Source organism: Oreochromis niloticus, linkage group LG23 (genome assembly GCF_001858045.2).
Source record: "Oreochromis niloticus isolate F11D_XX linkage group LG23, O_niloticus_UMD_NMBU, whole genome shotgun sequence".
Classification (NCBI taxonomy): Eukaryota; Metazoa; Chordata; class Actinopteri; order Cichliformes; family Cichlidae; genus Oreochromis; species Oreochromis niloticus.
The window spans coordinates 13,644,428-13,669,604 of NC_031986.2; the positions used below are offsets into that span (position 1 = coordinate 13,644,428).

General features: G+C 41.1%; 1 protein-coding gene and 1 non-coding gene across 5 annotated transcripts; both read left to right on the forward strand.

Moving 5' to 3' along the window:
• Positions 1–1,568: 1,568 nt before the first annotated feature.
• LOC102080596 (uncharacterized) lies at positions 1,569–24,704 on the forward strand. 4 transcript variants are annotated; one of them, XR_003216465.1, is made up of 4 exons: positions 1,569–2,092; positions 5,486–5,541; positions 19,700–19,844; positions 21,253–21,296. XR_003216465.1 is itself a non-coding variant. In XM_025903247.1 (4 exons), exons 1-4 carry the CDS (start codon positions 1,939–1,941, stop codon positions 19,760–19,762), a joined length of 432 nt encoding a protein of 143 aa, XP_025759032.1. In that variant the 5' UTR covers positions 1,580–1,938; the 3' UTR covers positions 19,763–20,583. The 4 variants fall into 4 exon arrangements, 1 of the variants encoding a protein (XP_025759032.1); XM_025903247.1 differs by lacking the exon at positions 21,253–21,296 and adding an exon at positions 14,188–14,346 and having other exon boundaries at positions 1,580–2,092; positions 19,700–20,583; XR_002058392.2 differs by lacking the exon at positions 19,700–19,844 and adding an exon at positions 24,167–24,704 and having other exon boundaries at positions 1,582–2,092; positions 21,253–21,363.
• Positions 15,715–15,833, forward strand: LOC112844023 (5S ribosomal RNA). The gene has a single exon (XR_003216578.1). It is a non-coding gene; the product is annotated as a 5S ribosomal RNA (ribosomal RNA).
• Positions 24,705–25,177: the final 473 nt, after the last annotated feature.

Genomic DNA, 25,177 nt, shown 5'->3' on the forward strand with positions numbered 1-25,177 from the left:
TTGGAAACTGCAGTTGAATTTTTGCGATTCATGACTGTTCCAGCTTGAAGGCTGCTGAGAGAGCACAAGGTTTTCTCCCCCTGTGCTATTTATGTCAAGGCAGGGGGCTCTCTTTGAGAGGCCAGTGTCGAAAAAGGGATGCTTCAGAACCTCCGATGGTGTTATGCGCTGATTTGCATCCAAGGCCAACATCTGTTTGATTAGCCTTACAAATAATGGTTGGCCATTTTCAGGTCCTCGCCTAACCTCCAGTAGTTGTTCGAGGTCATCTAGACACTTAAGTTTTATCGATCGAGTTTCTTTGGATTGATACTCTGTCTCGTCTTGAAATTGTTCTTGGGTCTTAAATGTCCAGCGCTGTTCGTTGTACTTATCCTCGATGAAATAGCAGTCAGTGTACAAGCCAGACTCTAGAAGATGATCTGGTAGCTGACCCTGGGTTTCAATTATGAATTTCAAAACATCATAATCGTCTTCCCCAGGATAGAGAGGCACCCCTGTAGCAAGCTCCACAGCTACCAGCCCCAGAGACCACATGTCAATTGCTTCATCATATGGTGTGCCAAGCATAATCTCAGGTGCACAATAACCAATTGTCCCCACAGCACCACCAGCAATCACTGCAGAAGTGTTACATGCGATGCCAAAGTCTATAAGTTTGACTTTGATGGGAGACTCATGGCGGTTCACAACCATTATGTTGACAGGTTTGAGGTCAGCATGCACTATTCCCACAGAACCCAGGTGGAACAGAGCATTTGCGAGCTGATGCAAAATTGGCCTGAGTTCTCTTATTGGGAGACCCTGGTTATTCCGGTCCCCTATGTAGTCTGACAGGCTTTGGTCCAGGAGTTCAAAATTTAAGCAAATGCGCTCTCCATCGAGGAAATAGCCATTCCATTCGACAATGTTGCACCTGTCTGGATCCAAGCGTTGCAGTTGCTCCAGGATGAAAATTTCCTGTTTTGCCTGTTGCAGAATTTCAGGGTCGCTCTTGTTGACTTTAATAGCCAGAGTTTGGTTGTTTTTTGTATCGCGACATTTGGTTACGACACCAAAGCTTCCTTCTCCAAGGAAAGCCTCCACCACGTGGTGATCTCCCAAAATGGTCCCTTTAGATATTTCAAGCTCATCTGAGCTGAAGGATGGGTTGGCTGACATGGTGTAATGTGTCTGTTTGCGCTGTGAATTGGTGAGAAAGAAAACTGAACTTGTTTTGGTTTCTCCCGTAAAATGCTCTCAAAACTTCTCCAGGGTTTTAGTTGCTGCAGGTCAATGTCCGTTAAGCATAAAGTATAATAGGTGAGCGCTCCTATTTAAGGGTTTTGGGATCAAAGCAAAGTTACCGCCTCAGAAAGGATCAAAGCAAAATTACCACGTCACAAGGGATCGAAGCGATTCTAACATGTGCGCATGCGCACACACGTGTTTGTTTGTGTAATATTGTTCACACTAAATTTGACCCTAATCAATTTAATATCAGTCAATCAAAGAAAATGTTAGTTTTGGAGAGTTTTAAAATGACGAAACTGGCAGTTAAAACATTTTTTGTTCGCGTATTTGTATTTATTTTTTCGGGGTTTTTTTTTTTGCATACCATGTCAAGCTTTTCTGTATATAGTCATGTCGTAGATTTCGGAGCAAACAAGAAATTGATTAAAATGTTCTATTTTATTTTAACAATCATCAGCTTCATATCCAGGTTTGGTACGGGTGCTTGAAATCCTTGAAAAATCTTGGATTTTAATATTGTAGTGCGTGGATTTCGGATTTGGTGCTTAAAACTTCTTGAAACTGTAACCGTATTTCATTCACCACAAATAACTATCTGATTGAATAGTTTTCTTATCAGATAGAGAAATAAAATGAGTCGCAAAGTCTAAAAGCAACATTTCTCTGCCTGGGCTGCCTCGTACCTCTGCACGTCAGTCTGTTTCAATGTGTGACCCCCCACCCCCTCCCCGAGCAGTCGTGGGTGAGTGCACTAACGTGCCCGGAGGTTGCCGTTTTAATGAGTGTTTGCTGGAAAACGAAAAATACAAGAAGGAGTCTTCAAGAAGGATTTGTACGTTTTCACAACGGGGGAGTTTGCGTAAGTCCTAGTAAATAATCTTCTCGAGTGTGTACGTTACACACGTTATTTCTTAAAATTGGTATTATTATTTTGCTAGCTAGCAAACTCGCGGGATAAATGATTGAAATGCACTCAGTGCGATACAATACGGTGCCGCTATTATAACAGTTAGTTATTGCGGGGTAACTTGTAGAATATGCTGTGAATTTAACTAAGATTACACAGCAGTAGCAGTAATACGAGTTACTTCCCTCAAGTGAAAGCTTTAAACGTTAGCCCGATGCTTAACTAGCGAACTTAAGGCTTTCTGATTGAAGGCTAAAAGCGGCGTTGTCACCAAGTAAATAGGATATTGATTATATTTTGTGTATTGCTGCAGCTTCTTCAAGTATTAACCTGGTGTCTTTGGGAACACCTTAGGGGGAAATAACGGTAATATGACTGAACCATATGGGAACAAAGAAAAGCCACTTTTTTGTGCTACCGAAGTTTCCTCGCTTTCATTCAAAATCTGTTTATCATTAAACAACTTAAACATAATGGCTTCAAGCTCACATTGAGGCCTGTGGGGCACGATCAGCCCTGAGACAGTAGTAGACAAATGACTATTTCATACTTTAAGGCTGCCTGTTTATTTAAGGGAGATGAACAGTACATTATAACTGTACATAATAATATCACAGATGATAGATTAAATAAATAGAAAGACGCTTGTGCATTTTTAAAGTCTAAAGTGTTGAATTGAACTGAGTATGTCATCTGTTCAAAGCCTCTCCCAGTCAGTGCTGTTCTCTATGCCTGTCTTACTGTACATGATGTTATTAGCACAAACACTTTAAAGGTGATAATTTAAGACTACAACAATAACACAGACTGCAATGTAGTTAAGCATCTTACAGTTAGTTTTGAATGAATGAACTTAAAAAACAACATAAGCAAAGATGTGTCTCCTATTTTTTGTGTCACATAAGAAAGAAGCATCAATATTTGATGTGAAGACTTATTAATTTGGCCTTTCACATGGTCTTACTGAGGTGATGCGAAGTGAAATATGCATCTTTTTTATGGTAATGTGCTGGAAAAGTTTGAAAATGGACATTGAACGTGCTTACAAAGTGCTTGAATTTGACCCTGAAAGGTGTATGAACCCAGAAAAAGTCACACTTGGAGTAAAAACCTCTCATAGCAAGTTAATCATATTAAATTGATTGGATGCTTTCAGCACAAAATTTAGCCACACAGTCAGGACAGCATCTGATTTACCTTCATCGGTAAACATGTTTATGCAGTACATAGTAACAGTGTGGCTGAGTCCTCTGGTTCAAATCAGTTCCAGTACATTTGGAGATGTAAGTCTTAACCTTTCACATGCATCAGGAAGGAAAATACAACCAACATTTAAATGTCTTAATTAGATTTATTTTAAGTGTCGTAATGAGCTGCTGAATGTGAAAGTTAGCAACTGTTGATTTTACTGGCCAACAGTTACTCAGTGTTAGCTCATTACTCTTTACTCTGAGTTGTTGGAAGAAATCGTGTCTGTTGTTGGTTAATCTGATTCCTGAGCGCTTGTTTGTGCTCAGCCAAAGACGTTCTTTTGTTTTGTTTTGTTTTGTTTTGTTTTTTTAAATGATGAAGCAGCTCTGCTCTCTATGGTATTTATTTGTTGGAGGGAATGTGTTTTGATCATCCTCATGCTCATTTCCAACATGATATTCTTATTCTTGGACTCTACTAGAGTAGCTTTGCACGATTCACAGTTTAAAAAAATGCTTCTTTATCTTACACCAAGCCCCTCTTTTTCTCCTCTGCCTGAAAAACCGGGGTTTTGGCCTTTTTGCCTTTAAGCTAACTTTACTCTTATTGGTTGATATTAAAAAGACTTGCTATTAATGATCAAGGCTTTTTTAATATCATGGATTGGGTGTTCTTTTTATTCATGCTTTTTTCTGGGGTCTATGATGGATATTTTGGAATTAAAATTGCATAAATTAAGATCTGATTAAAAATATTAGTCTCACACGTTGCATTAATTTAATTCAAAAGTGAGTCACATGGGTGTTGAGTAGAAATACAGCAGAATAGTGAAATTAATCTTTTATTTATCGTCTAATCTTGATCACATGTTCAGCGCTCATAAAAAATATATTTGGAAAACATTATTGTTTAGTTTATTTATTACAGAGGAAAAAAACATGACACTCTTCCTCACCACTTCCATTCAACCATGTCCCTCAGGACTGATTTTAAGCTGCGTACAGAAGGATTCAATCAGTCTGCAGAACACAAACATGCATCTGCTTCAGTGGCAATGAATGAAAACATCTGGCTGTGTTATTATGCATACTGAAATAGAAAAATAAAATGAGATGAATGAGTTCAGCGCTCTGAGCTGGATGTCTTTTTGAAATACAACTCTCCTGCCTCTGGTCTTCATGTGAAATGTCTTTACTTGCTCAAATTTAATCTCGTAAAAGTCGATCATAAAACTTATGAAAGTGTGTCTAACTTTCTGGGATCTAACTCGTTTTAGATATTTGTTTCTATGTGCTGCGTGTGTTATTTGTTATTCAGATGTGAAGTTTAAAAAAGGTTTAGCTGAGTCTTCATTTAATAAATGTTATTTCTGGGGTTTTGTTTTGCTTGCTAATCGTCGATACTGTGACGGTGTGTCAGTGTACAGATCCTCCAGGGAAAATGTTTTTGTTTTTCACATTTTGACTGTTGTGATTCATTATTTCCACCTTTCAATCTTTCACGTTTCATTATCCAACACACGCATTATTCTCTCCCACTGCGCTCCTACTTTTTAATTCTTTGAAAAAAACATTTAATCTGCACAGTACTGCCAAAGTGCAGCGATACATTGTGAAGTGCACAGAAAGAGTCTGGATTTCCATTTCTCATACAGTACCGAGCAAAGTCTTGAACCACCCCCTTATTTTTTCATGTTTTGCCAGGTCAGTCTGTGTTAACAGTGTTATTAACTGCATTCTTTAACTAAAGAAGTGAGAACAAATGATGTGGGGTTTTGTTTTTTGCAATAGGCTGCAAGTAAATGTGTAAAGATACAATTTGAAATTGGTTCTTTGTTAAGTTTTCTGGTCCTTTCCGTGACTTAGGTGTCTGTTTATGTTTGAATGTTTCAGAGATTAGTGTGAAGGGTCTTAACAGACAAAAACTGGTCAAATACGAGCCCTGGATTAAAAATCAGAGACACTTTAAAAAGCCTGGAGAGCTATTCCTTAATACCACTTTAAAGATTATAGGGAAGTCCGGATCCCTGGAAGCAAATAAAGAAATGAGGGATGGCTCAAGACTTTTGCACAGTGCTGTACATGTCATGTTCCCTGTTTTATAGCTCAGCTCAAACTGACGCGTTCTCACTAACTGCTTCTCATTTCTCCACAGTAAACTTTGACCACTTCCAGATACTGCGGGCCATCAGGAAAGGGAGCTTTGGAAAGGTAATGTGGCCTCCATTTTTCATGCAACTTGTATATTCTTTGCCCTTAATTACCCACCACAGTCGTCATCTCTAAAGAATCGGTGCAAGCTAAGCTAAATGTGCTGGGATTACACTTTAGTTCTCCTATGCTGCTTAACAGAGCCGTCCTTTTTTTTTTTTTTTTTTTTTTTTTTTTTGTTATTTAAGCTGCATTTATATCTGTTATTGTGTAATTATTTCTATAAAGTCAGTTAGAGGAGAGCCAGTTTATATTTCATCTCACTCAGTCTACGTGGGAATTTTGACCCCACGTCTCAATGTAATTGCAGAGCAGCACAATTCTGCGGCTCTACTTGTCATCGCGCTCAACAGTTGGGCTGAATAAAGGCAGGAGGAGAACTTAGCGCGTGTGTGTGTGTGTGTGTGTGTGTGTGTGTGTGTGTGTGTGTGTGCGCGCGAGCTGCATTTTGTGAAACCAAATTACCCACAGTTCTTTTCAACCTTGTCACAGGTGCCAATATCACCGTTGATGGCCATTGTTGATAAAACGGTCAGTTTGGATTAACTTGTGGGCCATTTTCTTTCACCTTCTGCCGAAGAATTCCTTTGTGTACCCATTGAACGTCTGGATGAGACTTCAGTAATGAATTCAGGACTCTGTGTGTGTGTGTGTGTGTGTGTGTGTGTGTGTGTGTGTGTGTGTGTGAGAGATACACAATTGGGGCCCCAGAGATTGGAATAGTTTATCTTCATTTTAAATCCCAAATATCACTGCTAATATTTGTCCATTATACTTGTGTCTCTGCACGCCTGTGCAAATTCTTCTTTGCTCTCTACAAAAACACTTTTTTCCCTCTAAAAACATGTCCCTCTGTAATATGGAAAGTCATTGCCCAATGCTGAGTGCATTACCATGTGAATTTATGTTAAGTTTTACTTATTGCTTTGTTCCCTTGAGCTGCTGTTACTTCCCTTATGATACTGAAGTGGATCCGCAGTAAGCCGAGAAGCATTATTTTTTTAGAATAACAATTTACACTCACTCTGGTTTCTTTGAGATGAACGCCACATGTAAATAAGGTTCATTCACATTGTTGGCTTTAAAATTCAAACTTGAAGAGTTTGTAAGTAAACTGGCTGAGATGAGACACAGACGATGCACCGGGTCCTCGTCTGAGTGCTGGCTTTCAGCTGTGCTGTATCTCTTCTCCAGCCGTGCACGCACAGACACTGTGCTACACTTACACAGTGAGACAGATGCTCACAGAGACATCCAGATACATTTTGTCCTTGCTGGAGGTCATTGTGTGTGTTTTTGGCCCACTGTGGCCTCAAACCGAGCTCCTGCTGTTTTGTGAACAATTTAACAGCACCAGTCTTTAGCTTCCTGTTGAACACACAGTGGGGAGGTGTAGGAGGTAATAAATCAGGTTTGGTTATCCTAATTTATAGTTGTCTTTATTTTAAGGATAAAAATAAAATTCACAAGAGAAAGGTGTTGGTGTGTGTGGTTGGGAAGAGAAGGGAGAAGCTAGAATGAAGCACAAACAGAGGGAGGTGTTTGGCTCTCGCTGTAGCGCTGTGAAACATGATCTGTATATTGCAGCTTGTGTAGCTGCTCCAAGAAAATGGGTTCATCGGCATGCAGCACTGTAGATGTGCACGTATGCACTCGCAAAAGAGAGAGGATGCGTGTGTTGCTGAGCTTGTTCTTGCACAGCGGGCAGATGTGAGGTAGGTTGGGGCTACCTCATAACTCCCTGCTGTGAGGCTGCCAGAGGGGAAAAAGAGGAAACCGCCTCCTTCTCCTGAAACGCTCATTTTCCTCTGCTCACTTTTCATCTTTACAATCTCAGCACTTGGGTGTGTATCTTCTTGCAGCAGGCCTCTCAGTCTCACTCTTGTTTTAAAAGAGCTCCTCTTTGTGTTATTTAGCTTAAAAGCTTGTGCAGACATCACTTTGACTCTTACAACAGAAAACATACTCTGCCCCTGACTAAGCACCGCAAGGACCCATATCGCACTCTGAGACTTAAAGTGCCCTAATTGACAGCTGACAGATGTGTGGTGAAACCTTTACCTTCAGTCATCAGTTTAAAAAAAATCAAATACACAGGGAGGCATGCCTGCTGGCAGCCAAAGATCCTGCATCAAAATTCTCTGAGCGTAGCCGCTGCTACAACTGCAGTCTGAAAATGTAAACTGATGCTGGTGTAATGACAGGGTGGGTTTGGGTGTTACAGTTTGTACCTGATAATTTATGCCTGAGTACATGAGTACAAATAAAAGGAGTACCACGTAATTTAATGGGTCAGCTTGGGTCCAGAACTGAATGTAGGGCTGTTTTAGGTCTGAGCCGCTAACCTGACGAAAACGCAACACAACTGCTGGTAAGTGCGTGTTGTTTAAAACAGATAGTTGGAGAGGCAGGTCAGTGCTTTTAAAGGTTTATCAGGTGCCAAATCATTTTATAGTTGTGAAATGTAGGACTGTGCAAAAGTTTGAGCCACACCTTAATTCTAACATATGACTTGCTGGGTAATGGGAAACGGGTGCAACAGTTTAAATTTGAAAAGCGTACATGAAAATACAGTATAAAAGGCAAAAACAGAGTTGATATAATGAGCTAATGAGCTTGAGCATCTTTATCTTCAGCACAGCCTGAACTCTCTCAGGCACATTTCTTTGGAATTCCTTTAAGTAGTCTTCAGGAATAGTTCTCCGGGCTTCTTTAAGGACATTCAGAGCTCTTCTTTCGATATTAGCTGCCTTTTTGTTCCATTCTCTGCCGAGATGATCCCACACAGTTCTTGTGTAATTTGGCATCCCTCAGCCTTTTCTCCCTGTTCCCTTCCTTAATAATGGCTTCTTGACAGCCACCCTTCACTGACACCATGAGATGAGGCTTTGAGGAACACTAGATGGATCAACTGAAGGACCAGGTGCATCTTTCAGGTCCTGTGTCAGGTGTTTGCTGAAGTTTTTTTTACATGACTTTCAGGTACTGTTCCTCCACTTTAGATAGATTTTTCAGGCTGTCCCCTTTTTTTCTGTCTCCTACTTTTATTACCAGTCCAAAGAAATCGGATTAAATGGTGTGTTTTTGTGACAGGTTGCTAGTAACAAAGTACCTAAAGATAAAATTGAAAATTTGTTCTTTGCTAAGTTGTGTGTTTTGTTTTGTATTTGACAACTCGGGTTTATCCCTTGAGTTAGGCTAAGTGGCTTAACAAAAAAACAACAACAACCCAAAACACAAAAAAACCACTCTCAAAGTGATCAGGTACAAGGACTGGACTGAAAATGGGTGAAAAAACTTTAAATGACCTTCAGAAAGTGTAAAGAAAGGTTGCTTAAGAAGAACATCTGGCTCAGTACAGGCAAAATATAAAGAACCGAGGAGAGGCTCAAGACTTATTCACAGATAATCAATCAAATGAATCAAGCGTCATCTGGAAGCAGCCTCCTGGCTGTAAGAGCGTCTCGTTTTTGTCTCATTAACTGTCTGGTGGCGCTCACAGTAGTCTGCTGTGACGGGGTCCTCGAGGACTAATGTTACAGGGAAATCATTAGGAAAGTCCTTTGGACTGAGCTTTGCTGAAATCTCTGTTTTCCCCCTATCAGAGTGCTCCACCACCTCCACCCCCCCTCCTCCTCCTATTCCTTCTTTTTAAACGTCAGTGCAGGTACCGTCTCGCTCCCTCCCATCCCTGTCTTTTTGTTACATAATGCCTAGTGGCTGTGCTCACTATTCAGTTCAAGTTGGTTTAAGAGAGATGGTAGTTTAAAGAAACACAAAAACAAGCTGTTTTGGTAAAGCAATATATATGATTATTAAAGATAAAATATGGCGTTAATTTTGTTTGAGTTCCTGCCGTCTCTCTTTACTTCTCACTCTGTTTTGAAGCGTCTGCCTTCCAGCAGATGGGGGAGACTGTAATGGTAGCTGCTTTCCAGGAGGATGTAGCTCAGCTGTATCATGACTGCTAGGCCTGTTGGGCCATATACGTCCTAAGAGTAAGAATAATTTCCTGCTCTCTCTTTTCCTCTCTAACTTTTCCCTGTGTGCATCAGACCTTCGCCCCCCTCTTCTTTGTCACTCCAACGTTCTCAGCTCAGGCTGCATAGGAAGCTGGCATTTCTCTTGCCGGGCTTATTAAAGCCTGTGCTTTAGAGCTCTGGGGGGGGGGGCTAACACTCGAGAGGGGACATGACAGTCATTGGCAGCGACAGCAGTTTAGTGACAGCTTCCTAATGTCAGCAGTCACATGGACAGGTAAACATCTACACAGATAGAAGAGAGGTGGATGGAGAGAGACAGAGAAGGTCAGAAGTTGTGGATGAACTCAGCCGGGGGTTCCTGCGTCTTCTTTCCCCGTGCTGTGCAGCTGCTTCAGTGGGAATAAAGCCTCATTAGGATTGAAATGGGAAGGCAGACGAACAGAGACGGCTGCTGGAAATAAGTGGGAGTAAAAACGAGATGGAGATGAGGGAAACGGACACCACAAGAGGCTGTGACACTCATCATATCTATGGAAAGGTCAGGAGATGATCAAGCCTTCAACGTTTTAAACTTTTTTTTTTTAAAGTAGGGTGCCGTCGTGTTTACTGATAGCAAACTGTGGTATGAGGACCACTGTTGGTAATGTTTGTAGTGATACTCAGGTGTATCTAATAAAGTCTTTTTTTTTTTAAAATTCTGGTATAGAACCAGTTGAATATTTGTATATAATCCCTGCAGCTGTCAGACTCTATAACAGGGGTCACCAGCCTTTTTAAACCTGAGAGCTAGATAAAATTGTAAACAGTTTGGTTCATCTTTAGTTATATGATAATAACAATTCTATGTTGATATGCTATGTCCTATCACAGGTTCATTTTCAAAAAAGGCCTGGGTCGTGTAGCAGCCAACAACTCCTCCAGGCTGTCCTGGTGAGGGAGAAGTTCATGGCCCACTTCTCGGCAGAGGGAGCAGTGTCTTGGCAGCCAAAAGAATAGCCCATTTGAAGTCCCAGTGACTTCCCCACAACGGCTCTCAGCCACCCACAAACCTCTAAAGAGCGTTCCTGCCTTTTTAAAAATTTTCTTAATAAATTAGCTCTACTCCAAAATAAACTAACCTCTTTATTCTCTTAACTAATTGGTCTTCACTATGTTCCTATATTTTAGTATATTTTGTCATTAGTATAATATGAAATTAATTCTACATGTGTCAAGTTGTGTGCCAATATTTGCTGTGTAGTGGAACTGAGACATTAGTCATTACAAAAATTTATTTGAGAAAATATTAAAATTCTCAAACAGAAAAACATTAAACATAAATATATAAAATATAACTATTTACAGAGAGATGGGAATAAAAAAAGGACCCAGCTTAAAGTGGAAGAGCCTCAGGGAGAAAAATAAGAACATTGTTTCTGCCCTGGAGAGCCTGCTGCCTCATCAGAAAACGACTGATTGCTAGGGTCCAATGTTTCCAAATTTAACACAGCTGTGCATTTTTCAAAAACTAATTTATAAATTTGAAATTTCACTAATACTCTCGTCTGAGGCGGCATGCTCTCCAGAGCAGGAACAAGGCTGCTCCATTGGAGACTGGCGTGGCCTCTTCAGGGACTCCAGGATGGCCAGCTCCACCGCCGATGGACCGTCCTGGGACCCGTCCCTCGTCCGCCTCGGAGCTGTCCTCCTCTGTGGGCCTGTAAAACAAAGCACAAAACAACACAAAGAAATGAGAAGGCTGCTACTAGATTTTCATTTTCAACATTGAAAAACACAGGATATAAACAGATTGGTTGTAGATATTTAGTAAAGGTAATCACAAGGGAATCCCACAGAGTAAAAAGCCATCAGAGCTTGCTGTACATACCTGTGGGTGCAGCAGCAGGAGAAGCAACAGGGGATGCTCTGCTGCAGAATCAGTTGACTCTGTCAAGACAATATTAAATGTTGACAGGTTGAAAACAATAGTCATAGAGAAAGTATTTACAGTGGTCCCTCATTTATTGCAGCAGGGGTTCTCAGAATAACTAGCCCCTCGCCACGCACTTATGCCGCGTTTTGTCTTCTTCTGCCTGCCACTTTTGTGCGCCTTTTTCCCTCCCGGTGCAGGTGTCTATTTCCGAATGAGGGTCATAGTTATGGGTGTTTTTGTGCTGTTTTTTCTATTGGACGTGATGGTTATCAAAACCAAACATGATAAATTTGGCAAGCGCAGGAGACACGACATGGAGGAGATTTGTCAATCAGGCTGCAGAATGCAGTGCTCATTGTTGACAGCTGTACTGTGCAATAAAAAACTGCGAAAAAGCGAGGCAGTGACGGATGAACAGCGGGACCACTGTATACTGTTTATTAATAAACAATAACATATATTCCTATATGACAACATACACAGCAGTGGGCGGGCTTGCTAGCTTTAGCACAGCTTTCCCGGGTCAGTCAAAAATTTCAACAGAGAAATGAATGAACTCACCAGGTTGCCGGATCTCTTCACATATCTTCCTCCAAGTAGGTCCTTTTTATTCCTGTCTCAGTACAGAAAGCAGCTGGTGTCCTACAGCGTTGATTAGCCCTTCCTCCATATTAAATGAAGAGTGAAGGGCTTTGGCTGGATTTGCCCCTTTGACCTAGGTCAGAGCCACGTCACCAGGCTCCTGATTGGTTGTCGCGGCACGAATTGACGCTGGAGTTCAGATTTTTCCAACTCGAGCGGTAGACGCGATACGCGCAAATGCACAAAATGCAACACAAAAACTTGCGCGCATATTTTCATTCGCGCGTCAAATGCGCCAGTCGCGCTACTCTGACGCGCGTTTGTTCCATATTTTTTTCATCTGTGGATAATGGTTCTCATTATCGTGGTTCGCTGGAGTCCCACAACTTTAAGCCTCATTTAGGTGATTTCTTGATTGAGAACAGGGATGGCAATAATCAGGAAATTGAACTCAGCTTCAAAGATGAGTTCAGATGATCCACAGATGTACTACACCACAGTTAATTTATGTTATAATTTGTTTTATCACATATAAATGTTTCAATATTTAATATAAAACATTTAAGTGTTACTAATATACAAAAAAATAGGAAATGAGTAAGGAGGCAAACACTTTTTCACATATGTCTGTATATTTTTTTTTTTCAAAAGTATATACAGACAACCAACAAGTGTCTGAACCACTGCAGGTTTACCAACTGACCACTCATCCATCAGTAAAGTAAAAAATAAGGTGATTTTCCTAATTTGGAGCATTGTCAGTACAGTTTACATGTGGTCCCTGTTATGATCTGGCCAGTTGTCTTGTGGTCACAGGACTCAGCAGCACTAAGCAGAGCCTTGTAGGCTCCAGGCAGTGAGAAAGCGGAGCATCACGTACTTTACAGCTGTAGATGAAAAAACTGTTAACATGATGTGTGTAGGAAGGAAATTTTCTACTATAGCAGCAACATCACCAATTTGTATAAAGACATGAAAGACGGAAAAAGATAAATCTTTCTCATGGATTGGGCAGCAAAAGAAACAAAGAGTAAAAGAAAAGAAATCCTTGGACGGACCCAGATCCCTGTCACAGAGACAGAGGTCAGTGTCACAGCCCTTTCAAAAAGACACTAAATAAGCTCAAATAGTGGTGAAAATAATGTTTCAGTCATTATTGAAAAGCGCCTGGAGGCGACTGTTGTTGTGATTTGGAGCTATACAAATAAAACTGAATTGAATTATTGAACATTAATGAATGTGGAAGAGTTATGGTAGAAAAACAAAATTAGAAAATTCAAACTGTAATGAAAGATTGATATTGTGTTTCTTTTAGCTTTTTGGGTTATTTTACTTATTGTCACGGTCCTGGGTCGGTGACCCAGTGTTGAGTTTCTTGTGTCTCAGAGTTTTTGTATTATGATCTTAGTTCTCTTTGTTGCCCCAGTTTATTCTATAGTCTAGCATCTTAGTTTGGCTTTCTTGTATTCTGTTTAGTTTTCTGAGTATGTAGTAGCTGCCCTCTGTGTCTCTTTGTTGTTGTTCTGTGTTTCTTAGTTGCTCTGTCTCCCCTAGTCAAGTCTGCTTCTGTGCTACTTCCTGTTTTACTTTGAAGGTCTGTGTCTCATGTGAGTGTATCCTACTTTGCTTCCTTGTCTCGTCAGTTCTGATTTCCCCCAGCTGTGCTCTCCTTTTGTGTCTCATTCCCCTCGTTATTTCCCAGTGTATTTAAGCCCTGTGTTTCTCTATGTCAGTGTCGCGGTCTCCCTCATGCTGTGTGTGATTCTTCCCGTGTCTCCTGGTGTACATTACAATTAGTTTTTCCCAGTTTAGTTTTATATTGTTTGTGATCTGTTTTCCAGCAATAAAGCTGTGCTTTTGAGTTCAATTTCTGTCCCCGTGAGTTTGCGTTTGGGTCCAATTCCTGCCTGCCACACAGCCGAAACATGACAGAAGATCGCGACCATTACACGGACCCAGCAAACCGCTCTCAGCTGCGTGAGCGTCAGGATGCTGCCTTTGCCCAGCTGGAGGAGGAGCTTCGCTTGAGGCCGTGGCGCAATCCTGACTACGGGCGGATTTTCCGAGGAACTCGGCTGGCTCTCGGCTGGCTCTCGGCTGGCTCTCGGCGATCCCCGGAGCTGCCGAAAGCCCCCACCTGCTGCTTCACCTGCACCCAAGCCGCTTCAGGTGGGAATTCTCGGCATCTCTTCAGATGCCCACGCTCCAGCCTCGGCGTCGCCGTTCTGCACGCCGGAGGCTCAGCTGTTTTCTCCGCCCGCTTCCCCTTCCCGAAGGAAGCGGCACACACGCCGCCATAAACTGGACATTGCTGACCAACCTATGGTGGTGAGTTACAATGACTGTTTTTCTCCCGCTTCTCTGGACATAAAAGACAAACTCACTTCTGATCCTTTTGGTGTGTCCCTGCTGGATGATGACATTGACTGGGACAATTATTTTCGTTCAGCTCCCTGGGAGGGGGGGTTAATTAAGGACAATTCACACACTTCAAACCCTTCGAAAACTGCTAAATTCATTATTCATTATTCATTTTTGATAGGTCTGTTTTTGTTGACCCAGTATATATTAATCCTGAGCCTACCCATTCTAAGACTACTCGTGTTCCTGCTCCCAGGGCAGCTCGGGCCCAGCGTACCCCTGCACCCGTACCAGTTCCTCGTGTGAGGGAGGTTGGGGCCCAGTTGGTCCCCGCTTTGATTTCCAGGCCGGCTGAGGCCCTGTCAGTTTCTGCACCCGTACCAGCTCCTCGGGTGAGAACGGCAGCTGCCGTGCCGGTGACGGTCCCGGCTTCTATGGTGAGGGGGGCTGTGAACCAGTCCACCCCTGCACCCATGCCGGTCCCCAGGGTGAGGTCAGCCAGGATACAGCCCGTCTCCGCACCCGTACCTACTCCTCGGGTGGGAGCGGCAGTGTCCGGCAGGCCTGCACCTGTTCCTGTTTCTGCTGAAGGCTCAGGCGAGCCCACCCAGCAGTCCTCCCTGTGTTCCAGAGGGTCAGGAGACTTAAGGCCACAACCATCATCACCACCATCACTACTGTATGCATTTCAGTCTATAGCACAGTCATTAGCTCTGTTAGCAGCTCAGTCCATAGTTCAATTTCCTGTGTTACCGTTAGCTCAGCCCTTCACCCACTGTGCAGCTCACCCTTCTATTCAACCAGAAGGGGACCGCATCTCTCTAATAAATCCCGGACAGACTGTTTGCACTGCACAGCCCCAGCCGTTGCATCCTGAGCCGCCTGTGTGCCCTGTGCAGCTTCAGTTAGCGTCCCTTCAGCCAGAGGTCTCCGTACCTGCTGGCTCTGTCTGTTTATTCAGCTGGGGGTTCAGGAGAACCGCACCAGCCTCGTGCCTCGTCAGCTGGAGGGTGGCAAATGTCACACAGTTTGATCTATATTATTGTGCTAAACTTCATGTGTTACAGCGACAACATGCAAACCTTCGTTATTAACTGCAGCTTCAACACTGAGCTGCAAACATGCTTTTCCCGCAGTAACATGACGATAAGAACACATGTTCGTTGATTACAGCACAGTGTGAAAGTGACAGAGAGCACACAGTGTGTTAGGACGATTTGGAAATCCAACATTTTTGTCGTTTGGACATTTTAACTTAAATATAGAAAACAAAAACGTAAGCGCGTATGTGTCCTTACAGCATGGATAAAAAGGCCGTTTGCGAGCTGTCCTTTCGCTTACGGCCATACCACCCTGAACACGCCCGATCTCGTCTGATCTCGGACGCTAAGCAGGGTCGGGCCTGGTCAGTACTTGGATGGGAGACCGCCTGGGAATACCAGGTGCTGTAAGCTTTTGCACTTCGACACACAAACTGCAGAGGGCGCTGCTCTTTAGGAAAAAACTTCATGACCTCTCTCCTAATTTTTTGCATGTGTACAGTTAAAAAATTAAAACAACAATCATCTCTGCAGCTTATTGGAGACACTCTCGTGATTCTGTTGTAGAGCAGAGCTTCAGCTCAGTGTGACTTCATGAGTCTGAAAGCTCCAGGATGACAAAAATACACCAACATCATTCCTCACTTTACTTTCTGGACAAAGATGAGGTTACACAAGAAAAGCTGCCGATATGTGAAGATTTATACTCAAATTATATTCTTGTATTTGTATCTTGCTGATAATAAATAATAATAAAAGCTGTTGCACACGTTCTTCTCTCTGCCAAAGCAACACTGTCCTGTTAATAGGATTTGTTTTATTCATATATAACTTTGTAAAAAGCATTTTAATGCTGTGAGTAATGACTTTACTGTTGGGCGACGTGTCTGTTACGCCGCTCAGCTCTGTCGGACCAGGATGGCCGAGTGGTGAAGGCGTTGGACTTTTGTCCACGTGGGTTCAAACCCCACTCCTGGTAGAGAAATTAACCTGTAGCCAGCGTACAAATGATCCATAGGGAGTGGACCAGAGAGAAGACAGTGTTCGATTCCTCAGAAGTGACAAAGCTGGACGGGCTTTTGGATGTGCTGAAAGTTCATGTGAATGTGTCCTGTTGAATACAAAAATGGCAGTGGTGTGGAAGATGATCCAATCCAGCATTATCTATAAAGCACTTTAAAGTACCCAGCGCAGGACCAAAGTGCTGTACAGTAAATAAGTTAAAAAAGAAAACAGTAGAATAAAACAAAACACATAATACGTAAAGATTAAAACAGCCGTATATTAAAAAAACGAGACAGAACAGCATATAATCAACTAAAACAACTAACATGAAAATAAACTAAAACTAACATCTTACAAGGTGTCAAAGGTGAGGTGTTACCACTTTGCCAAGGACTGGAAGAAGACCCAAAGAGTTCCCCTTAGATCAGAGGGAATTTGTTATTACTGTGAACTGAGAGGATCCCAACCACAAAAAAGCCATTTGCTTCTGGAAAGACAGCTTTATGGGCAGACTAGACTATGACTGAGCTATATAATGACAACAGTATGTTTGGTGCATCAAAGGTGATCCTTTGAAATCTGAGAACCGTGTACCAGATGTTAAGCCTGGTGGTGGTAGGATCATGCTCCGGGGCTGATTTGGTGCCAGTGGTACTGATCAACTGCACAAAATGGATGGAATAATGGAGGAGGAGGACTACTAAAGTGAGTTTACAATCCAACATAGAAACCGATCTTCACAGATGGAAAACTTCTATATTCAATGTTATGCCAAATCCTCAACTTATTAGTAAAAGAAAACAATTTTCATTATAAAATATGTTCTGATGACATTCACATGGATTTGATTTACACATCAGAGGCTTGGTCAAGTAAATGAACATGAAATAAAGAGCAGAAAACACTGCATGAGAAGTAATTCAAAACATGACTTTCCGTGAAGCCGTGCTGTCACACTGTGGCTAGACTGAGGGTTTGTCAACAGTCTGATGACACTGCATCACAGAATTATCGTTAAGCACTTTGTTCTTTTCATGACCACAACTCAGCACCTTATGAGTGTTTGCAGTCTGGTAATGCACCGTGTGCCAAAACTGTGAACAACTGAATCTGTTCTGAGAGCAGAAGAAACTTCTATAAATGCAATGCAGATGTTATCACACTAACTACATATGTTATAATATGTTATAATGCAGTCTTTGTGTAATGTAAAACTCTGAAGTCAAACCTATAAATGGCCGTTTTTGATACCTTTTGAGTTTACCTTCATTAATTTCACTTTTACAAACTGCTTATTTTGCCTTGTTTGGTATCATTATTTTCAGCACACCAGCACAAATAAGAATACACAGTTATTATTTGAATTTGACTGCGTTTTTGACACTCAAAAAACACAAACAAAAAAACATAAAAGGCTAGACTACACACTCCAAAAATGCCACAAATCTCTCGAATCTCAAAACTCGCTGTTGATGTCACTGTTTGGCCTTCACTTTAACAACTTCTCCTTTTCCTCAGCAGCCATATAATTTTGCGATTGGCTGTCATGCTGCATTTTCCCCAATACGAAATGGAAATCACGTTTTACTTGCATTTTGTTTTCGTTACATCCTTAGAAGATGCAGTTTTTACCGTTTCTTCTAGCACTAAAGGTGATTCTAAAAACTGGTATGTAGTTTGAAGTCTTTCTGACCCAAACTGAAACGAGACTCAGTGAGGGTTCGATGTCAACTTAAATTGATCACGTGATTTGGATGCTCTAGTTTGTCTGTAGACTATAGAGGGTAATATGCTCACCATTTATTGCTTCACACAGCTCATGTTGTTCAGAAAGCACCTTTAATGCTTCAATACAAATGAAAAAGATAAATAGCAGCCAGATGCTGCTAATCAACTGCACTTGATTCTTGGTTTACCAGCAAGTGTGAGCACCTATACGAAAGCATAATTGGCAGTTAACACAATGTCATAATCTTTCTAGAGATGGACGTCCTAGAAAATTCACCCCAGGGTCAAACTGTGCAATGGTCAGAAAAAGCTCAAAAATCCAAGGTTACATCTCAGACTCTACAGGCCTCAGTTAGCATGTTAAATGTTAAAGTCCATGACAGTACAATTAGAAAAAGGTTGAATACGTGTGGCCTTCTTGGGAGGGTTGCAAAGAGAAAGCCTCTGCTCTCTAAAAAGAGCATGACAGCATGGCTGCAAGTTTGGTAGCAAAGTTGCAAAGCATACCAGCACAAACACCTCATACAAGCTGTCAGCACAGTGGTGAAGGGGTGATGATTTGAGCTTGTTTTGCAGCTACAGAACCTGGGCCCCTTGCACCATCGAATTTTCACTGAACTCCCCTGTATACCAAGTACTATAGAGTCAAAAGTGAGTTTGGGTCAAGCAGCAGGGCAAAGTTCCCAAGCACATCAGCAGAGCTGCAACAGAATGGCTAAAAAAGACAAGAATCAAGGTTTTGCAATGGCCCGGTCACAGTCCAGACCTCAACCTAAAATTCAGTGCTGGGAACTTGAGAGAGCTGAACATAAACTAATACCACAAACCTCAACGATCTGAAGAAGCCATGTAAAGAAGAGTGATTCAAATATCCTGAGCAACCTTGTGACAGACTGATAGTCATACAGAAACAATTTGGTAACATTATTGCTGCTAAAGGTAGCTCTATAAGTTACTAAATCAGTGTTCTTAGTTTTTACTAGTACGCTATATTTTTATGAAAACACTCTTTTCCACATGACTGTATGTTTGTTTGTTTTCTTGTGACTGTGCTATGAGGATTAAGTTAGGATTTTCTTAACAGTGCAGCAGCAGCTTGAGAATGCTGTTTGGTTAATAGGAAGTTTTAAAAGACCTGATCAAATGTCTTACTGGAAATATTTGGTAAGTTAAACAGCAAAAAATATAAATGAGAACATTGTTGAGACAACAAAAGTTGAACTGAAAGGTGGTTTATTGTGTTTATTCTGGTGGTTTTACTATTTTATTTTTTATTTCACTCTCACAAAAAGCTCTGCTGTACATCTGTGAAGACAAATATATACACAAGAGAATTTTATACCTTATAGCTCACAAGTAAAACAGACATGATCTGTGAATTCAGAGCAGAGCAAAACATTTGGGGGACCTGTGCCAAACAGTTAATTCTGTTCACCTGGACGTAGCGTTTTCAGTGGGAGAAGCGCTCCGTCACTCATCCTGCACTGAGTCAAAAAATGCCGCAAGCTGCAACCTGTGTTTGAATTCAGACTTTCCATGTTGTCCAGTTTCAGGCAAGGGAACTGAAAAGTGTGCTGAGGATAAATGATCAACTAGGCAGATGTAAATGAACAACAGCTACAGGCTGGAGGCTCTGACATCACACCTGATGGAGAACCTGGAGAGCTGGTCCTTGCTGATCTTCGGCCCCAGGTGAGTTCACTGCTGAACCCCTTCCAGTTCACCTACTACCCCAACATTACGGTAGATGATGCTGTCATCCAGCTCCTACACCGATCCCTCGCTCACCTGGAAAGTGTGTGGAGCACTGTGAGAATCATGTGCTTTGATTTCTCCAGTGCTTTTAACACGATTATACCGACAATCCTGAAGGACAGGCCTGATTACACAGGTGTGGACCATCACCACATGGATCCTGGACGATCTTACCAACCACCCTCAGTACATGAGGAATTATGTGTCTGAATGGGTAGTCTGCAGTATAGGCACCCCACAGGGAACAGTCCTGACTCCATTTCTATTCATAATATACACAGCAGACGTCTCCTACAACTTTGCTAAATGATTCCTGCAAAAGTTCTGTGATGACTCAGCAAATATTGGTAAATGGGGACGACAGGAAGAACAGATCTGGAGACAAACTAAAGTGATTCCATGTCTCTTTTGAGTAAGCTTTGATGTTTGAACATATCCAATTTGAGGTTTCAGGGCTCTAATTGTGCTATTGTGCTAAATGCTCACTTTCATGCAGCATTAATCACATTGTTTTAATAGTGCTACATTTTACCTCGTCTCTGATTGGAGCAGGCGGCACTCACAGGGGTCATGTTGTGTGGAAGAAGAGTTCAGCTGAACAACACATGACATATTACACCGAGTTAACAAAAACTAAGCCAAATGCAGTTTTTTTTTAATTCATTATTCTGGGTGTTTACCTTAGTTTATTTTTAGACACATTTTATTTATTTATTTAAAAGTAATATTTTACCGAAAAGTTTTACAGAAAAATGCCTCTTTATTCTCTTCTATTGTAAAGCCAGCTGTGAATGACAACCTGCAGCTGCATGCTGTTGTGGTCACTGGTCGTCACATTAGGTTCTGAACCACAAACAGAGAAGTTTCTTAGAACTGGTGGGCTAGTGCTGTAGGTATTGATGTAAATGATTGCTTAAGGTGGTGCTGCAGCAATGTATAAAAACTGAAGCCCTCAGAGCCAAGTGTTATTTATTCTTCTGTTACTGAGGTGAACTATAACCTGCTCAGGTAGAATTTAATAACAGCGTGCCTGAACTGTACTTGACTTGATCTCTGCTCATCTCCAGGCTTCACTTCTCATTCGGTAAGAACTTGTTGTTTGTTTATTAACTTTTTATAAACAACAGGCTTTTGTATACTTCCAAGAAAGAGAGAGAAATCACTCTCCTGCCACACTTATACTCACATTCACTATCCAGACATTGGCTTCAAAACATGCTAGCATCATCTGGGTTCTGTGAGCATGCATATCATACATAAGTAATGCAAGTACTGCATGTCAGGATGGAGGCCTGTCTTTACTGATTTATGTTCAAATAAAGTTTAACTTTAATTCCACCTTCAGGGCATTTCAGTCAGTGAAGACATCTTCACCACCTGCTCTTCCAGACCACGGACTCGTGCCTGAACACCTGCAGGTTAACCAACCAACCACTGATCAGTAAAGCAAAAAAAGGTACATGTTCTCATTTGGAAAAATTTGAATCACAAGTTTTATAAATTTCTAATATAATAATTACATTTAGCAAAAAATGTTGTCTCTTTGTGGTCCCATCTATTATCAATATCAGTGCTTACACAGCTGTGACGTGTATGAAGATAATATTTTTTGTGACAGCTATTATCTAACTGCAGTCAGCCACCTGTGATACTATGTATTGTTCAACTCTTGAACAACCAAAAAACCCACCAAGGTTATTTAAAAGGCTTATTTTCAGGAGGATTAATTTCCACTTGTTTACATAAACTTGTTTTCTTCTTTGCAACAAATTAAATAACAAAATGCAAAAATCATAACAATAAAATAATTTCCAAACATCCTATATCAAAAAAGACCAACTTTTATCCTAGGCTGCATAAATTTGAATAAGACCTTTGCTATATATGTGTTTATATTAATAAAGTAAAATTGTTATTATTAGTGGTAAATGATTTGTTTGTTTGTTAGATGCACCTCAGAGCAACAGGAAACATGTTGAACCGTAAATAGTGAAGTAGATGCGCACATCATTTTCAAGAGTAGGTAGCGGGAAGTGCAGATGGCATAACGGTGTCAATATTAGACTGAAGGGGGGCTTCACATTTGCAGACACGCTCCAGTAACCTGCAGTCTTTACAGGTAGGACACACAAACATTAACCCGACTGGAACATCACTGTATGAAAATATATGATCTGTTTTTGTCTTAGCTTCAAACACTGTTTAAAATCAAATATTAAACCGAACAGCGGTAATTAGCTGTCCAGCAGAGCTGTGTGTAGCCATCAGTTAGAAAAATCAACAGGTCCTGTTCCCCCTGTGAAAAGTCGCTCTGCTGACTCTTGGTTAATTTCAAGCTCAGGTTAACTCTGTCTGTTTCTGTCTTTTCCTTTCTTGCTGGTTCTGCGCTTTCTGCTCAAGTCAGCCACCTCTGGCGCGCACGCTCTGCTGCGTATGCCCGACAGAGGGGGTGTACGCAGCGCGTGCACCTCAGGTGTGCAGAAGCCTGCTTCCGCTTTTCGGCGTGTTTCAGTTTCAAAATAAAAGTTTCAAGAGAACGCTGCCAAATATTACGTGACGCTTGTAAATCTGTGACTAGGGGCTCGTATAACGTAAAAAGCAAGAGAGAAGAGAAACACAGAGTCGTGCTTATGACCTCGGTATTGATTTTAAAGGGCGAATCAAACATGTTTTAAAAAAAAAGGTCATAATAAGAGGATACTATGTTTATCTGTTATGTTGTTCTATGTATTTAAATTTGATGCCAGGGGGAAATTATTAGTTGACCCCCTGCAGTAAATAAAGAAGTCAACAGTTTCTAATGTTGATAGTTGTTTCATTTTAATGGAGAGAGAAAGAATATCAGCCAAAAAAAACAAAAAACATAAAATGTATAAACTGATTTGCACGTCACTGAGTGAAATAAATATCTCATCTCCAAGTAGCACGATGTTTCACGTCTCTTGGTTTACACAATTGGGCCCTCTCCTCTTTACAGAAACTCTCTAAATCCTTTAAGTTTCTTGACTGCCACTTGGAAAGTTGAAACTTCAGCTTCCTCCACAGATTTTCTACAGTACTGAGGTCTGGAGACTGACTAGACCGCTCCGTGATCTTATAGCACTTCTCCATTAGTACATACTCAGATCGGCTTGCTGTGACTCAACTCATTTTCCATTACAATCAAGTACCACCTAATGTGCGTGTGGTCATTACAGCAAAGCGGCCCAATGTCCATGTTGTCATTTATAAGCAACACGAATGCCACAACATAGGAAGACGTGGCAGCGATGATATATCTGTGGCTTTTTGTCACACTTAGGAACCACGGTGTTGTGCAGCTATTTCCCTTGTTGCAGGGTTTTAAAAAAATTGCAGTTTTGATTTTAGTGAAAGACACCGTCTCATGACTCATCGAGTGGCGCGACTGACAAGCCAATCCGTGGCATGCAGTCTGACGACGTCACATTTCTGACTGCTTGGAACCACGACTAAGTCGTCCTGTAGCAAAACAGGCCCACACCATAATGTTTCCATCTCTCTGCTTGACTGCGGGGATGCTATTTTTTGCGTCACGCTCCTATTTCAAAAGGTCAGTTAAAGCCACATAATTCAAATTACGTTTCATCTCCCCACAGCACTTTCTCCAAAGTCTTCCCTGAATCATTTAGATGTTCACTGGCACTTGATGGGCCTATACATGTTTCTCCTTGAACAGGGGGACCTTGGAAGTGCCGCAAGATTTTAGTCTGTTACAGCATGGTGTGTTACCAATGTTTTAAATGACTGTGATCCCAACTGCCTTCAGCTCATTAACAAGCTTCTCTCTTGTAGTTGTGGCTGATCCAACAACTTTCTCATGATAATCCTCACTCCATAAAGCAAGTTCTTGCATGGAGCTTGAGACGACTAAAGGTCATTTTAAATATCTTCCATTTCTGAATAAATGCATGAACAGTTGGTGCCTTTTCATTCTTGCAGATGTCCATACACCTGTTCAGGCCTTGTGCCGGTCTAGAGTCTTGTCTCTATCGTCCCTTGACAGCTCTTTGGTCTTGCCCATAGTGGCACGAGATTGTAGACCTGAGCAAGATAATATTCTGTCTCTCTCCATTAAAATCAAACTAATACAAAATTTAGTGACTGTTCCTTTTTTTTGTTAATGAGCAAAGTTACAAATTCAACAGGAGATCAAATAATTATTTCCACCACTACAGTGACAAGATTTTTGCTGCTTTAAATTCTTAATCTGGAAAATGTTCCTGTTTTTCCTTCTCCAGGAAACAATGAGGATCATGTTTGCTGGTTTGCTGCTTGTGCTGCTCTTTGACACTGGACTCTCAAAACTAGCCAATCTTCAACCCAAACAGCAGCAGAATGAAACCCCTTATGAAAAGTTCAGACGGCAACATGTAGATGCTAAGATGAGTGTGGAAAAATGTGATACAGAAATAAAAAAACAGGCAGATCTATGATGTTAACAGCCGTTGTAAGTTTACTAACACATTCATCCTTAGTGATGATAAAGAGGTCAAAGCCATTTGTAATGGTCAAGGAAGATATGATCGTAAGAGTCGCATGACAAAGAGTGTAGCAAAGTTTAGTATTGTTATATGTAAACTAAAGAAGAAAAGAACCGGGGAACCCAAATGTCAGTATGAAGGCAAACGTCTCACTAACAGGATTATTCTAGTCAAATGTAAAGGAAAGTTACCCGTGCACTAGGGTCGTGACATAATGACCTTTGCATCCAATAACACAACTATAGGAAAAATCCCCATGCGCTCTAATTCTGTACCCACAAATATGCATTTCTGAGATAACAAAAGAGCAACATTTATCATCAGCTCTGACAAAAGGTCACTGGAAACATCTTGTTTGTTATAAGTTTTTATTTGTGCCTGTCTTATAAGCACATACATGTTTTGCATGTGATCAAATTCAATTTCTAAACATATTGTATAAAAAACAATTAACCCCATTTTCACTAGGGATGACAAAAAGCATGTAGAAAAAATCCTGTATTAAATGTTACTGATAAAAAATAAAACAAAAACACGAACGAGTAAAAAAAACAGCTTAATTTTGTTATTTGTTTATCTCATGACTGCTGATATATTAATAGCAGTGATTGTAGGATACAGATGTATGTACTACAGTTATGTGTTAAAGTAATTTGAAAGGTGATTTTTGGTAACTCTGGGATCCAGCTTGCTTCTAATAAACGATTTATTGTCTGATCACAGACTGTGTAAAAAATGTTCTTTGAACACTTCAAGCATCAGCACTCA

Excerpts from the sequence above, each read along its gene's own strand:
- LOC102080596 (XM_025903247.1), top strand. The coding sequence starts at position 1,939 with ATGTGTGACCCCCCACCCCCTCCCCGAGCAGTCGTGGGTGAGTGCACT. Across the intron at positions 2,093-5,485 it reads TTCACAACGGGGGAGTTTGC|TAAACTTTGACCACTTCCAG; the intron begins GTAAGTCCTAGT and ends ATTTCTCCACAG. Across the intron at positions 14,347-19,699 it reads TTGCTGACCAACCTATGGTG|TTTCAGGCAAGGGAACTGAA; the intron begins GTGAGTTACAAT and ends CATGTTGTCCAG.